Genomic DNA, 13671 nt, shown 5'->3' on the forward strand with positions numbered 1-13671 from the left:
TACAGCGGTGGAGTGTGTCCAGAACCTCAAGCCACATTATATCCAAACTTAGTGCGCCATCTTGTGGTAGTTCATAGAAAAGAGGACTCTTGGATTAACTACAGGAACACTTATCCACCTTAACAGGGGCCTGCTGTGACATCCTGGTTTGTTAGATTGGATCACCTTTATCATATGTATTTCATTTATACAACACTGGGTAAGTAACTGGGTAAAACCTTCAGGCCAGAGTAGCAGTCTTGTTACTTGATACCTGGACTCGACTTACTCGAGACTTAAAAACCAAAACATCTCAAGCTTTGACGTGATAAAATTCCAGAAAAATAAAAACTAGAAGGGTACTCTGCATTGTATTCCTTGGACTGCTACACAGCTTAAAGGATTTGGCATATGACAACAGTGTGTCTTTTAATACTTTTTGACTTCCCTATCCTGTCTGTGGCTTCCAGCCCCAGAGTCCATTTGTTCCTACTGTGGATGTAAAAAACAGTCACAAATAAACTTGAGACTTAACCAGGACTCAACCCAATGAGCTCTGCTTCAGGTGGAAGTGTTCAACTAGTTGGTGGCAAGTAACACAAGCAAAAAGTGGCTCTGGTAGGTTTTCTAACAAAATAGCTTTTATTAAAGACGTTAGCATTTCACAATTGACATGTAAGAAACCGTGTCTTTTCAGAGCACAGCTGTCTTAACATTTGCATTACATTACACAAAAATATATTCATAATTTTGAGTGCCGTTGTTTCAATGCAAGCTCATTTGCAAAGATCACAAGACCAGCAGCATCTGGGGCCTTTCATCTTTTCCTTACGATAAAGTATGGGGCAACAGGTAACACATTGTATAATGTCAGATTGGTACAAGTAATAAACACACGTTTGGCTTCAGTAACAGCCCACCTTTATTACTTCATTTTTAAAAATACTCCATTAAAAGAGCATATTGTCGGCAGCAGTTTGGTTTCACTTCACTCCCACTGACTTCTTCAGGTTCCTCATACAGATCAAAGCTCCTTTATCATTTTTCATCATGTCTCCAATCTCCACTTTACAGACCGGGCACTGGTCTGCCATGGCGCACAGAGCTTCCTCTAGCGCCTCCTGTGTGTGCTTGTCAGGTAGTGCGCTACACTGACTCAGCATGGTAAGTGTGTGTTTGAGCCAACCTTCCTCTCTGACCAGGGTGGTGATCCAGGGCTGGGCGCGAGCGCAGCCTCCCAGAGCCTGCAGACACAACCTCCAGAGCTCCGCAGCCTCGTCCCAACTCTCCTCCCAGCTGAGGCTCACTTTAACCGGACCGGGACTGGCACTAGAGTCCAGGGCGCTGCGGAGGAACCGGAGAGCTGTGGAGAAGAGCCGCCTCTGGCCGGCTTCAACTGAGCCTTGAAATTAAAAAAGTATACGTCTTTCCAATGCTGCCAAGAATCGACATGTTGTGGTTGTTTTTAAATTAAAAATGTGATAAAATAGAAAAATAATAATTTTAGCAGTACAAGGGACCCATTTCACAATACAGAGAGTCAGACTGATTGATTAATGCAGGTTTAAAGAGACAGACTCAGTCAACATCAGTTGATGTTTACAGCCCCAATCTGCATTTTGTGTACAGCAGCATTTCTATCCAACATAGAGCCCACATGATCCACATTCCTATAGGCCTTTTTCAAAGCAGTTAAAAGGAAATGCACAAGGGTAACTAATAACATTAGTAATGGCTGCATTAGACTTAGGTTTGCCAGTTCCACAGCCCTGGTATAGGCCTTTTTCACAGAAGACATTTCGACATGTCACAGGAGGAAAAACACAGGTGTAAATAATTTAATTAATAATGGCTGAATTCCATTTAGCTGCTTCTGTTTCAAAGTCCGGATGCTGTGAATGGTAGCTCACTGGCTCACTGCCACGGGGCTTACTGGGACATTTGAAGAGAACAGAGCCATTGTTAATGTTACTGCTAACGCCTGTGATGTCATAATGTCTGCTGTGAAAAGGGCTTCTTTACAAGCACATTGAATAAAAATACAAATACAAATACAAGCACTAAAACAAAATTGCAGGTTTGCTGTAGTGCACTGTGGAATTACTATAGAATTTAAATACAGACATACAAACTGCACGGAGGGTATTGTTGCATGTAATTAATCACTGGACAAGAGTTAACGTTGAACACAACTGGAAAACAAATTGGTACAAAGTGTGTGATTAACCAAAAGAAAAGAAAACTATTTTACCTGAAGGGGCGGATTTAAGTCTGCCAATCATCAGCGCCAACGTGCAGTAATTTGCCGCTAGGACAAGCAGGCGAGGTTTATGCACCAAAACTGGAAGTGCTTCACTCAGAAGGGCCTCCAGCTTTCTGAAACATGGGTCCTTCCTAAACAAAAAAATTAAAGTTAAAATGTATAACTTCATAAACTGTTGAACTGTGATATCCCAGTACTGATGGATGGAAATGAAACAACAGATCATTATTTAGCTTCAAATGAGTATTTCATTTGTAAACCAGCTACCTGACTCTCTCTGGCTCTGTGACGGTGAAGTTGAGGAGGGCTGAGCAGGCTGTCTCCATGCTGGGATCCCTGGCCGATGCCACCCCACTTTTCCCCTTGGGGGAAGTCCAGCACTGTGACAGAAAGTCCACCAGCAGGGCCGGGGTGTCGAGGGTGAGCAGCACCTTCCTGGGACCTTCCTCTGCCGACAGATGGCACAGAGCTGGAAGGAGATACCTGAAGAGGATGTAAGGGAAGAGGAGAAAGTACTGTAAGATAACTGCAGAATCTATGGAATAAAGAATTAAGTAACTATAGGATTGATACACTTACCTCAGAGCTTCTTTGCCCGTCCACGCCCCCCTCTCCTCTCTGTCGGACATCTCGGCCATCCAGTCAGAGAGGCCATGCTTCGGGCTCTCACCCTGCAGGTGGCTTCGGGAGTAGCTGATCAAGAACGGCAGCAGTCCAGTCACTTCCTGCTTCAGACAGGAAGTCTCCTCGGCCAGCCAGGAGCACAGAGAGCGGAATGTGGCGAAAACAAAAGGGTCACCATAACGACTTGGATCCACCTACGAGAACAGGAAGAGGCGAGGAAGAGGTTTCAAAATATAAGAATAAAAGTAAGAATTTTATATAAATAAAGATTTATAGATGAAACTTTTTGCACTCCTCTCTCTCATTGACTGTATGATAGAAAAGTATTTTACCATACCAAATTCATGAAATGTTTTACTCTTGCTACTCTTTCAAAACCTTCCTAGTCTGCCAAAATATTTCATTCCTACATTCTTTTCCCCTGGCAGTGCACCAAGGAAAAAAGAAACCAACAAATGTTTCTTTTAATTGCTTTCCTAATGTTACATTCTCTAATAGTAATACAACAATAGCAAACATAATAAAATATAACATTTGGTAGGACTGAAAAGAACAATATGAATCCCATCATAGCACTACCTATTAAAGGTGCCGTAGGTAGGATTGGGAAGATCCAAGACTTAGCCAAAAAAATTTGAACATCAACAACTTCTCAGTCCCTCCCCCTTTCCACTAAAGCCCAAAATGGTCTCCTAAGCCCCTCCCCCCACAAGGGAGAATGAATGCGTGTGCATGAGCAGTGACTGACACGCAGTGAGACACCCCCCCTGGCCCTGATTGGTGCATCTGAACAGGGAGCAAATCGCACTACAGGCTGTAGGTGGTGCCAGAGGAGCCGGATTTATTTTTTAAATTACCTGCTTCATGTAGTTCTACTCGAACATAGGGTCAGTTTCAGCAAATGTGACAGAAAGTTAGTTTTATAAGTCTTACCTACTGCACCTTTAATGAGCAAAAATCCTGCTTGTTTGTAAGTAGAGCTGCAACTAACAATTACTTTCATTATCAATTAATCTGCCGATTATTCCCTAAATTAATTGTTTGGTCTATAAAACATGAGAAAACAGAGAAAAATGTCCATCACAATGTCCTTGAGTCCAAGGCCATGTCATCAAATGTCATGTTTTTTCAACAAAAACAGCAAATCCTCACATTTGAGAGGCTGTGACTAGGGAATGGTTGGCATTTTTATTTAAAAAATGACTTAACACATGAATGACCTTTTAAACAGATCAATTGACTGCTTGATTAATCTAAAAGTAGCTTGTTGGGTATAAAATATGATATAATGGACAAAGAACAGAGTGCCACTAACAGAAGCTTAAATGTCATCCTCTCACCTGCTGCAGGTGGTACATTAAAGCAGAGAAGGCCTCCTCCAACACCCCGAGGACCTGCCTGGTCTGCTGCAGACTGATTGAAGGGATGGAGCTCTGAGGAGGTGCAGTGGCCTGTGCCACTCCCAGACAGCAGGCCTGCTCTATGGCAGCCTCCATGATTCGATAACAGCCTGGGAATAAGATGTTATAAGAAGGGTTTTAGTAACAAAGGAGGTTAATTGCATTTAATCAAATCTTACCTACATGGTTTCACAACAGTTAAAAGAATTATTAGCTATTCAATAACTTGGTTCAGGTAGCAGCGTGGGGTAGGAATAAACAAACTTTTTGGTGGTTTGCAAGTAGCGGAATTGTTCAGAATAGGCAGATGTATGATTATTTTTACAATTACAATCAATTTACTATTTCAAATAAGCACACTACCTGTGAGTGTGTGCTGCAGCTCTGGGCTGAGTTCGTTACCAGGCGGTTCCTCCAAACCCATTCTGACCTCTACACAGGCCCGGTTCACCAGTAAGCAGCAGAACTTTGGCGGTCCCACCAGCTCCCATCCATGCAAATCCAGCAGACAAGCACTGAGGACCAGGATCGGCCCGATCTGTCTCGGCGTCAACTTAGCCTGCAACATGGGTCTCAATACCCCCCATACACGTGCTACGACTCCCTTCAGTTCCTCACTCTCAACTGCCACTCCTACTGGGGGGAGAAACTGCACCAACTGGGCACACATGTCCAGCTTGGTCTGGTCTGTGGCTTGGCAGAAGTCTTTGGAGAGCGTGACCAGTAAAGTGAGGAGTTCTGCAGGGTGTTTACTCCACACTTTGTCCTTCGTTTTACCTGAGAGGAGGCAACCAAGCAAGGCAAGCCCCCTCTCGTGGCTGAAAGTCTGGTTTTGTTCCACTGCCTGGCACAGAGCAGGAATGGCACCCCTGCTCAGCAGCTGGTCGGCACCTCTGGGTAAGGCACACACAGCTGTAAGAACCTGGTAGCAGTCAGCAGCCATGGCCTCGTCCATCTTGGAACAGGGGGAGGTTTCTTGAGATGTTGTCGATACTCCGTTTGCTTCACTGCCGTCATCACCCTTTGCTTCCTCTCCTGCTGATTTTACCACATTTGTGGGATCACTTTCTGCGTTTGAACTCTCTGTTGATTGGACTTTACAATCTGGACTCTGCCCTCTCTCTCCATCTTGGTTCTGTTCCTGGTTTTCCTGTTTCTGCTGGTTCACAGGACCATTTGCTAAAATGCCCAGCAGGAATGGGATGGTGGTGAGGAGCTGGGGATGGCAGGCCATGTCTGGGTCTGTGCTCAGGGCAGCCAACAGAGCCGTGCCCAGTGAAAGGAGTTCCTGTGGGGGTAAGCCGGAGTTGTCGCTGCCTCTGACCGCTGTCACCAAAAGTCGAGCTGGGAGGTTTAGACCAATGGCCTCAAAGATGCGCCTCAAGGTGGGTTTGTCTAGCTGGCTTGCCGGGCACAAGCGAGTTATCTAAAGACAGAGAGGGGAAAACAACAGAAAACACACACCTGTCAGTGCTAAGGTGTGATACTTGGTCTACATATCCCTATATATACACAGTACACTCCTATATTACACAACAGTAAAACTAATGCAGCATCTCTACTATAAATTCTACCTCTGTGAAAGTTGTAATGTTCCGTTTTTGTTGAAACTGGTTTAGAGAGGTGTTGATTCAACTTAAAAGGCATTTACAAGGTGTAATTTGTACTGCTGTTGAATTATATTGCATTATACTGAGATGTGTTTCTTATATTTAGGCCATTTATATCAATAAGGTTAACTAAATACTTTAATGTGTTTATTATGAGGTTATTAGTGGAATATTGCAGTTCATGCAAATGTAGTCGCTTCTGGTTAGAGCTGCAACAACATGATTAATCATTTAGCTAGCCTATAAAATCTCAAAAGGTCATGAAATTACACCCCAAGTTATTCAATATCAAGTGATATAAAATAGAGAAAAGCTATATCCCCATATTTTGAGAAGCAAGAAACAGATAATGTTTGGCTTTTTGCGATAAGTGACCCCATCCACCTGGCCATCTACTAGAACATTAATCAACTCCTTTCTGCGCAACTTGGTTAAATTATACCTAACAGAGCCATTAACAAACTACCAGTCCACACCTTTTTTTTCTTTAGTGTCTTTGTGCACTTTTCTGCTTTTAACCTCTCCTTTCACTGATTTTTATGGATTCCTAAATTAAACTATTGCAAATATGTTTCTAGATGCAAGTAATCGTGTATTAGTTTTACATGCAAACAGTTGATATACTAACAATATGAATGCTAAGGATCAGTGTGTCCTTTAATCACGCGTAGACAGACACTTACCAGCAGAAGAGAAGCCAATGTGTGACTGTCATTTTGAGCCTGCCTGAGTGCATGAAGACATCTCTCCAACACCTCTCTCTGTGCATCAGTCAAACCACCTCCTGCATCCCTCTCTGAGCCTTCTCCACCTTCTCCTCCTCCCTGCTCCTCTTTTACAGGAGGCTGGCTGCTCTCGGCAGGTGTAACGTCGGCACTGTCAGCCATTACGACCTTAGTAACTGCGTAACCAAGAAAGGAATAAACAAGTAAGCAAAGTCATTGAAATTCAACCTGAACATCAGGTCATGATTAGCTCCACACCGTTGAGGGCATCGAGAGCAGCCTGATTTAATGATTTATAGTTGGTTAGCTGAGTCATTCTAAGTAACAGTTGGCAACAATTCGACAGTTAAAATTTGAATTAGTAAACGTTTATAAAATAACTTACTTTGTTGACAGCTCTATCACGCGCGCTAATAGCTCTCGAGCACTCCGCGGAAGTAAAAAGTCAAAATAAAGCTGCAAGAAACCAATGAAAACGCTCCAAGAATGTCAAGGAACCAATCACAAGAGGGATAGTTGGAAGGCGGAGACGCCATTTTGGTCCGTGTTGTAAACGTCGGAGAAGCGAAGCCACGTTCTTTTTTAAGGTCACAGAAGACATTTGTATCTTTTTTTTTGTTTCTAGCATTAAATATAACACAATAAATTACTAAAGCTTAGCAGGTTAAGTGTTTATGTTGAGCTGAACGTGTTTGCCAATGCCATTGACAGCTGGTCGGCAGGTGCCGCACGGCGGAAGTAACGTTAGTTGAATTAACGGTTTTTAAATGCAGCACAGGCGAATGTAGTACCAGAGTAGATGTCTGTGTAATATAATTTGTAGAATGTTTTTATTTACTACATATTCCTTCCCAGAAATATCGTTAAGTTGAACCATTGTGCTTCTATCGGCCGTAAAATGTCCCAATGGTTGGGTCACTTAGTACTTTATTTTGGAAATCCAGCCACCGGAAGTATTATTTATTGCTTACACATCAGCTGTACGTTACATGCGAGAGGAATACTGACCTAATTAACTGTACAGGGGACAACAACAACGACGAAACATCACAGCGACCGAAGTGAATGCTATTTTACTTGTAACTGTAAGTCATTGTACACTCTTCTGTCTTTAATGGTGTCGTGCCAATTATCATTGAAAACGCTCAGGAAGATCCGTGATCCTGCACGGTGTGTAGCTAGTGAAAGAGAGATGCCAGCAGCTCAAGGTGCCTTAAACAGAGGCGATGCCGGGATTATACAGGTGAAATACCTGTCTCAGTGCTTGCACGTCTGTAACGTTATGTCTTGTAAGAACGTAACGAAGATCAGTTAACGTTAATAAATACGAAGTGTCATATTGACTCAAGCGTCCATCGTTTGTAATGTGTGATAGTGCAGTGGACTGCGCAATAATACTTACTTACTGGCCTCTATAGCTACAGCCTGCAGGCTGTAGCTATAGAGGCCTTTATTAAATTATCTGACAGCTTGAGACATTTTTGATTTGAGTAAACTCTGACTGTTGCTTTCAGGTTGGTAAAATACATAATTCACCAGCCCACCATTTTGGATGAAGTCTCAGAGATATTATCTCAGCAGTGGGTTTGATCATGCATTTCGTTTGACTGAAAGCCCTTCATTCATGCAGTCAATCATACACTTATTTGCACTTTAATCAGTCAGTTAATCCCTACTCTGCAAGAACCAATCGTTTTTATGCTTAACTAACAATTATTTTCATGATTGATTTTTCTTTGTTATATTGTTTTATCAATTCATAATTTACTTGCTAAAGTACAAGTTAAAAATCCCGACACAGGCCACCAGAGCTAGTTTTAAATTTTTAATAGGCTATGAAAATGGTAGACATTCAGGTCTTTTGTCTTTGTGAGGCATACAAGCAAATGTTTGGTAGATGGTGTTTATATTTTATATTGATCTGTAAATCCATTTGTTTTCAGTTCAGTTAAGTCTTTATTTTCCTGCCTGGGGAATTTGACTTGTAGCATCATGAAAAACAAACTCATCCATCAGTAAACAGAATGAAAACAATCAGTAAGAAATAGTGACATCCAATAGCAGTAAAAGCAATAAGTGACAGCAATAACGGAAAGGACTGGTGAAAACCAAGAAGTAAGAACAACTTAAGTTAAGTTAAGAAAAGGCATAAAAATGTGAATGTCTATTGCCATCAGTGCATACTGTTTATGATATTCCTGCAAAACAAAAAAATACATAGAATCAGAAAAAGCGACTAAAATGAATAGGGTTATGATGCAAAAACTATGTAAGTACAAGGAGAACATTTTTTTATGAGAAGTTAGAGATTAGTAGCGTGTGTTTTTACACAGTCCAAGGTTTTACTCAGTTGTAAGTGGCCTTATTGTGTAATCAATCTTTTTTAACCTCCTATAATATGCCTATACACAGGAGTTTATGGGATGTATGTGTCACTTGCATAGCATCCATTTAAATATTATCCTAGGATTAAAATAGTTGTTGCTGTAAGGATATTTTCTGTAGTTGTAACAGCAAAATGGGAGGGTTATTATTCGGTTGATTTATTTCAAAGACTGTGCCTGGGACAAAACTAATAACTTAATTTTTCTTCCCTGTAGCAGCTAGAAGAAACTGTGTGTGGGCCTTGGTACCATTACAGAGAAAGCACCACCAACCTGTCTGCCTAGAAGCTAATACAGAGCTGACAAGTGTGCTATTGACTGCTGCAACTGAGAGAGAGGAAGAGAGAGAGAGAGAGAGAGAGAGAACTTGTCCTCTCCGGATATAAGGGGGTTTTTGGTCACAGAGATCATTGTTTTGCAGAAGCTTCTCAAGGGAAAAGTAGGTATTGAAATGTCGCTAATGGCTGAGCTGTCATCAGCCAAGGTGACTGAGTGCAGTAGTGCACTACTGGTGTGGCACACACACAAAGTCACCACCAGCCATTAGGCATTTGGGCAGTAAAAAGGCAAATCTACAATGTTGTAGATTGAGGAGGAAAAACGTGACTGGATCCCTCACATTTTTTATCTGGATTATTTTTACCTGGAGCTTTTTTTCTTTACTCTGATTTGGAGAGAAAACCAAACGCAGGAGGACTAATGACTGTTTGTGGATTTGGGATTTACTGAGCTGGTGATTATAGCACAGAAGGAAGCTGCTGGGGCTCAAACGTTCATGTGCAGGAATGCAGATTCACATATGGATGCAGACCATACAGGTTTGTGTCAGCAGTTCATGTTGTGTGAGTGTGTGTCTGTGTGAGAGCTTGTGATCTTTGCCTGGTGATTACAACTTTGTTTTGGTTTTAAAACAGCATCTTTGTAAAATGTATTACAGCAACATTAAACAGATATAACACAGTTGTAACAGACGTGTTTATCATCTTAGACAAAAATGTCTGCTATCATGAAATAACAATCTTAACTAGTTATATGCTATCTTGAAATCTTTACAAAGTAGTAACTCTGAAAAAGAGTATCACTATCTGCATGTCTTTAAAAATGGTCAAAAAGGAATAACAGCATATTGCCAACCATATGGTTATATAGTGTCTAGCTAACATCTACAAACTGTCTGCACAGCAGATGCTTGTGAAAGCTGCTTGATTCATTGCTATATTGCCCCATAATAGTCTCCTGGTGAGACGTTGGGGTGGAAGAGGCTTGCTCAATTCTTGAACACAGTGTCCCAGGATTTGTACTGTTCACCCCCCCCCTTTTTTTGCCCATTCTGCTGAAAGAACTTGCAAAAAGTGAAAAAAGTGCAGTGTATGGCTCTTTTACTCAGACTCAAACTCCATGCATTCCTCATCAAATCATAAGTCAGACTCCCTAAGTTTTACTTTACTTAAAAGAATTTACGTTTGTACCCCAAGACAAAAGATTCCTATAAGCAATACATATTGTTTAACCATTCTCATGAAAGCAGTACAACAATCTGCATCTTGCTCCTTTTTTTGTGACTCATTCAGCACGTTAATTATTTGTCAACATGAATTTATTGTCATCACTAATTACTTTGGAATGAGAAACTTCCTCATCACCCTTCCTGTAGGAAAGGACATTAAGCGTTAGGAAGTTACTTCAGAGACCTGGACGGCCTGTGGCTGTGTCTTGAACATAGTTTAACATATTAAACATTTTGTACAGTGTTGTAACATTGGATGAATTAACTTTTTATATTGTATACTTATGTCCCTAAGAACTTAGGAGAGGGGTAGAAATGTTCATTATTTTGTATACAGCAATCCTCCAAAGTGTAGTATTCCCAGATTTTAACCACTACTCATTTTAACGTTTGTTATGAACATACAGGCTGGGTAATAGGTTGCAATACTAGAAGACTAAACGCCATGACAGACAGATTGCATTTTTTATATTGTTGCATAATGTGTTGAGATATTCATTCAGCTAATTAAGAAGGACTAAACACCTGTCATAGAAGTATGTAATATATTCTTACCTTTTTTATTTCCTTTATCAATTTCGTGTTGCTTTAACTGATAGTGAAAAGGAGGGAGCTCACAGGATGGTGAGTCATGTTATACCAACACCTTCTTCCTCTGTTTTTGATGATATAGTGTTTGTCATTACCATCTTTTAATGTTCAGATCAAATATGGTACATACATGTGTAATGGCAAAAATTACATTTAAGCATGATTCTCTATATTATTCGTATCATTTCTTTTTGTATTTCTCTCACAATGCTGGAAGGGAGTTTATCTCATTCCCACATGTAGATTGCGTACACAAAGTCTGGAGACGAATGCGTACAGGCCTTGTTTGAACCGATAAAGGTACAAGGTCACAGTAAACTATCTTTCTATGAAGATCCAGTGTTCCCTTGCTAGTTTGAGATGTACGGGGTATGTGACCCCAGGGTGAAAGTACGGCAAGAGGGAAGAGATGCAGTGGCTCCAAGGTGTCTATTATGATTTAGATTGTCTCTTGTGTCCAGATATGGCTGTAAGAAAAAGTCATGTTTAGACCTGAACATGTGTGGCTATTACTCCCATTTCCTTGTTGTGTATATAAACTCAGTGTTTCTGTTCACTCATTGAAGACACTTTTCCACACGGGGCTGCTGTGCCTTTTGTGAAATCGTGTTACTCCTATATTTGCAAATATATTTAATAAAATACAAAAACCTAACTTGGTTTAGTCCTCGACTGTCCTTATTTTGTTTCACCTTCCTATTTTAATTAGATAATTAATAATTATCTACACCTGCTGCCCCGAAATACTTCCACCACACATGTTTTTGTAAAGGGAAGTTAATTTAAGTAGCATTACTAGTCTTTGCTCTCTCTTTAGAATATCTCCAATTGAGGCGTTTGAATTTTATTTGCATAAACATTTGTTATCAAGTTGATGTGTTATAGGTTGTTTAAATTATTTTGTGTTCAATGGATTCAATTCCACAAAAAGGCCTATTTGTTCACATTTGTTCATACCCATATGAATGATATTGAAGGATCCACATGTTAAATGTTTTTCTCTTTTTCTTGCACTCTGTAGTGTATTGTGTGAGCAGCTGAGTCTTTGAAGGCCCCAGAGACTGCCATGTTGGATCTCTTCCTCAGAGTGCTGGTTTTGACCTGCCTTCACCCATCACCTCACAGCACTTGGCTGCCAACCTAACTCCTCGCTCCCTCTCTCTTCCCGCATCTCTTTCTTCCACCACCTGGCTGTGAGAAATAGGTAAATATGGCGTGTTTGCAGGTTGCTGTTTTTGTTTAGTAGGTATGCTTGATTACATTTGTGCAGGTATTTAAATAAACCATCTGTACATTCAGTTGGTTAGTTGGATTGACAGATGTTATTTCTTTAAGGGGGGGGGGCGAGGCAGAGCAGACTGTAATGGTTGATGAAATGAAAAATAACCTTCAAGCTACATTTCTTCTTGTGCAGTGTCAGTATGACAGTGAAGGCTTTTTTAACTAATGTTCTCAGTATACCTTTAGTACTTCTATATTTAGGGCGGCATGGTGGCTCAGTGGATAGCACTGTGGCCTCACAGCAAGAAGGTTCTGGGTTTGAATCCCTTTCTGTGTGGAGTTTGCATGTTCTCTCCATGTCTGTGTGAGTTTCCTCCAGGTGCTCTGGTTACCCCCACCATCAAAAACGTGTAGATTAGGTTCTCCAGTCAGTGCCCTCGATCAAGGCACTGGCGCAGATCTGGAGTTGGTCCCATTGCTCCCGTGAGGGATGGGTTAAAATGTGAGAATGAATTTTGCTATGTGTATGTGACAGTAAAGTACCCTTACCTTACTTTCTTCTAAAATGATTTTTATATGAGGTACTAATGAATACATTTAAAAACAATTTGTCAGGATCCCAGCATGGGTTCTTGTACACCGTGCAAGGTTAAAGGAATAGTTCAACAGCATTTTAAATACACCTATATGCTTTGTTGCTGAAAGTTAGATAAGAAGATTGACACCACTCATGTTTATATGGTAAATATAAGGGTACAGCCAGCAGCCAGTTAGTTTAGCGTAGCTCAAAGACTGGAAACAGTGGGAAACAACTATTCCTTTTAATGTTTTGTTATTTAGATATTTCACTTTGCTCATTTAAGTGGCCCACGTCTGTTGTAGTGGTAATATTAAAGCACACTAACATAGTTCTATTTCCTTTTTCTAGGTCCTTGGTCCTTGTGGAAAATGTCCTGTGCACACCACAAGCTGCTCACCTGGAGCTTACCTCACCTCCTCCTACCGCTGACCTACCTCTTGGTTTTGACTTCTCCCACAGGTAAAACAAACCATCACCCTGAACTCAACAGGAAAAACCACCTGTGTTGACACAGTAATGATAAGGAAAACTTGCATCTGTGTAAAGTCACACACCTCTGATTACTCAGGATGGGTCCTTCTTAGAATCTTATTATGATACTTGGATGGTTTTAGGTTGTTAGTTGGTGTTTACTATCCTTGTAATCAGAGGTAGAGAGGTAGAGGACTGTTGGCACCCCTACTGTGTGTGAATGTGTGCCTTCTTTCTGATGCCACTCCACTCAGTGGGTTACAATGTGGACCAGGACAATAGGGGCTCTGTGAGTGGAAATTTTGTGTGTGTGTGT

The 13671-nt window shown here is 41.1% G+C and overlaps 2 protein-coding genes across 6 annotated transcripts in view; one reads left to right on the forward strand and one right to left on the reverse strand.

Moving 5' to 3' along the window:
- Nucleotides 1–598: 598 nt before the first annotated feature.
- ncdn (neurochondrin) lies at nucleotides 599–7193 on the reverse strand. The gene is made up of 8 exons (XM_031295850.2): nucleotides 6987–7193; nucleotides 6560–6777; nucleotides 4630–5692; nucleotides 4207–4376; nucleotides 2822–3060; nucleotides 2510–2725; nucleotides 2231–2373; nucleotides 599–1381 (listed from the first exon to the last, which is right to left on the reverse strand). The coding sequence occupies exons 2-8, from the start codon at nucleotides 6761–6763 to the stop codon at nucleotides 963–965; spliced, it is 2454 nt and encodes an 817-aa protein (XP_031151710.1). The 5' UTR covers nucleotides 6764–6777; nucleotides 6987–7193; the 3' UTR covers nucleotides 599–962.
- A 123-nt stretch (nucleotides 7194–7316) lies between these two features.
- kiaa0319l (KIAA0319-like ortholog) overlaps nucleotides 7317–13671 on the forward strand; it is a 25630-nt gene continuing 19275 nt past the window's right edge. For 2 of the 5 annotated variants that reach the window (XR_004895027.1, XM_035991560.1), the window contains exons 1-3: nucleotides 7317–7686; nucleotides 12105–12283; nucleotides 13231–13343. Coding sequence is in view for 4 of the 5 variants with exons in the window: in XM_035991560.1 (XP_035847453.1) it covers nucleotides 13253–13343 (91 nt within the window). In the remaining variant the exon portion in view is untranslated. Of the gene's footprint in view, nucleotides 7687–9201; nucleotides 9804–12104; nucleotides 12288–13230; nucleotides 13344–13671 lie in introns of all 5 variants that reach the window. The other 3 variants (XM_031295849.2, XM_035991561.1, XM_035991562.1) reach the window with 3 other exon arrangements.

The sequence above is a fragment of the Sander lucioperca genome, chromosome 14 (genome assembly GCF_008315115.2).
Source record: "Sander lucioperca isolate FBNREF2018 chromosome 14, SLUC_FBN_1.2, whole genome shotgun sequence".
NCBI classification, from domain to species: domain Eukaryota; kingdom Metazoa; phylum Chordata; class Actinopteri; order Perciformes; family Percidae; genus Sander; species Sander lucioperca.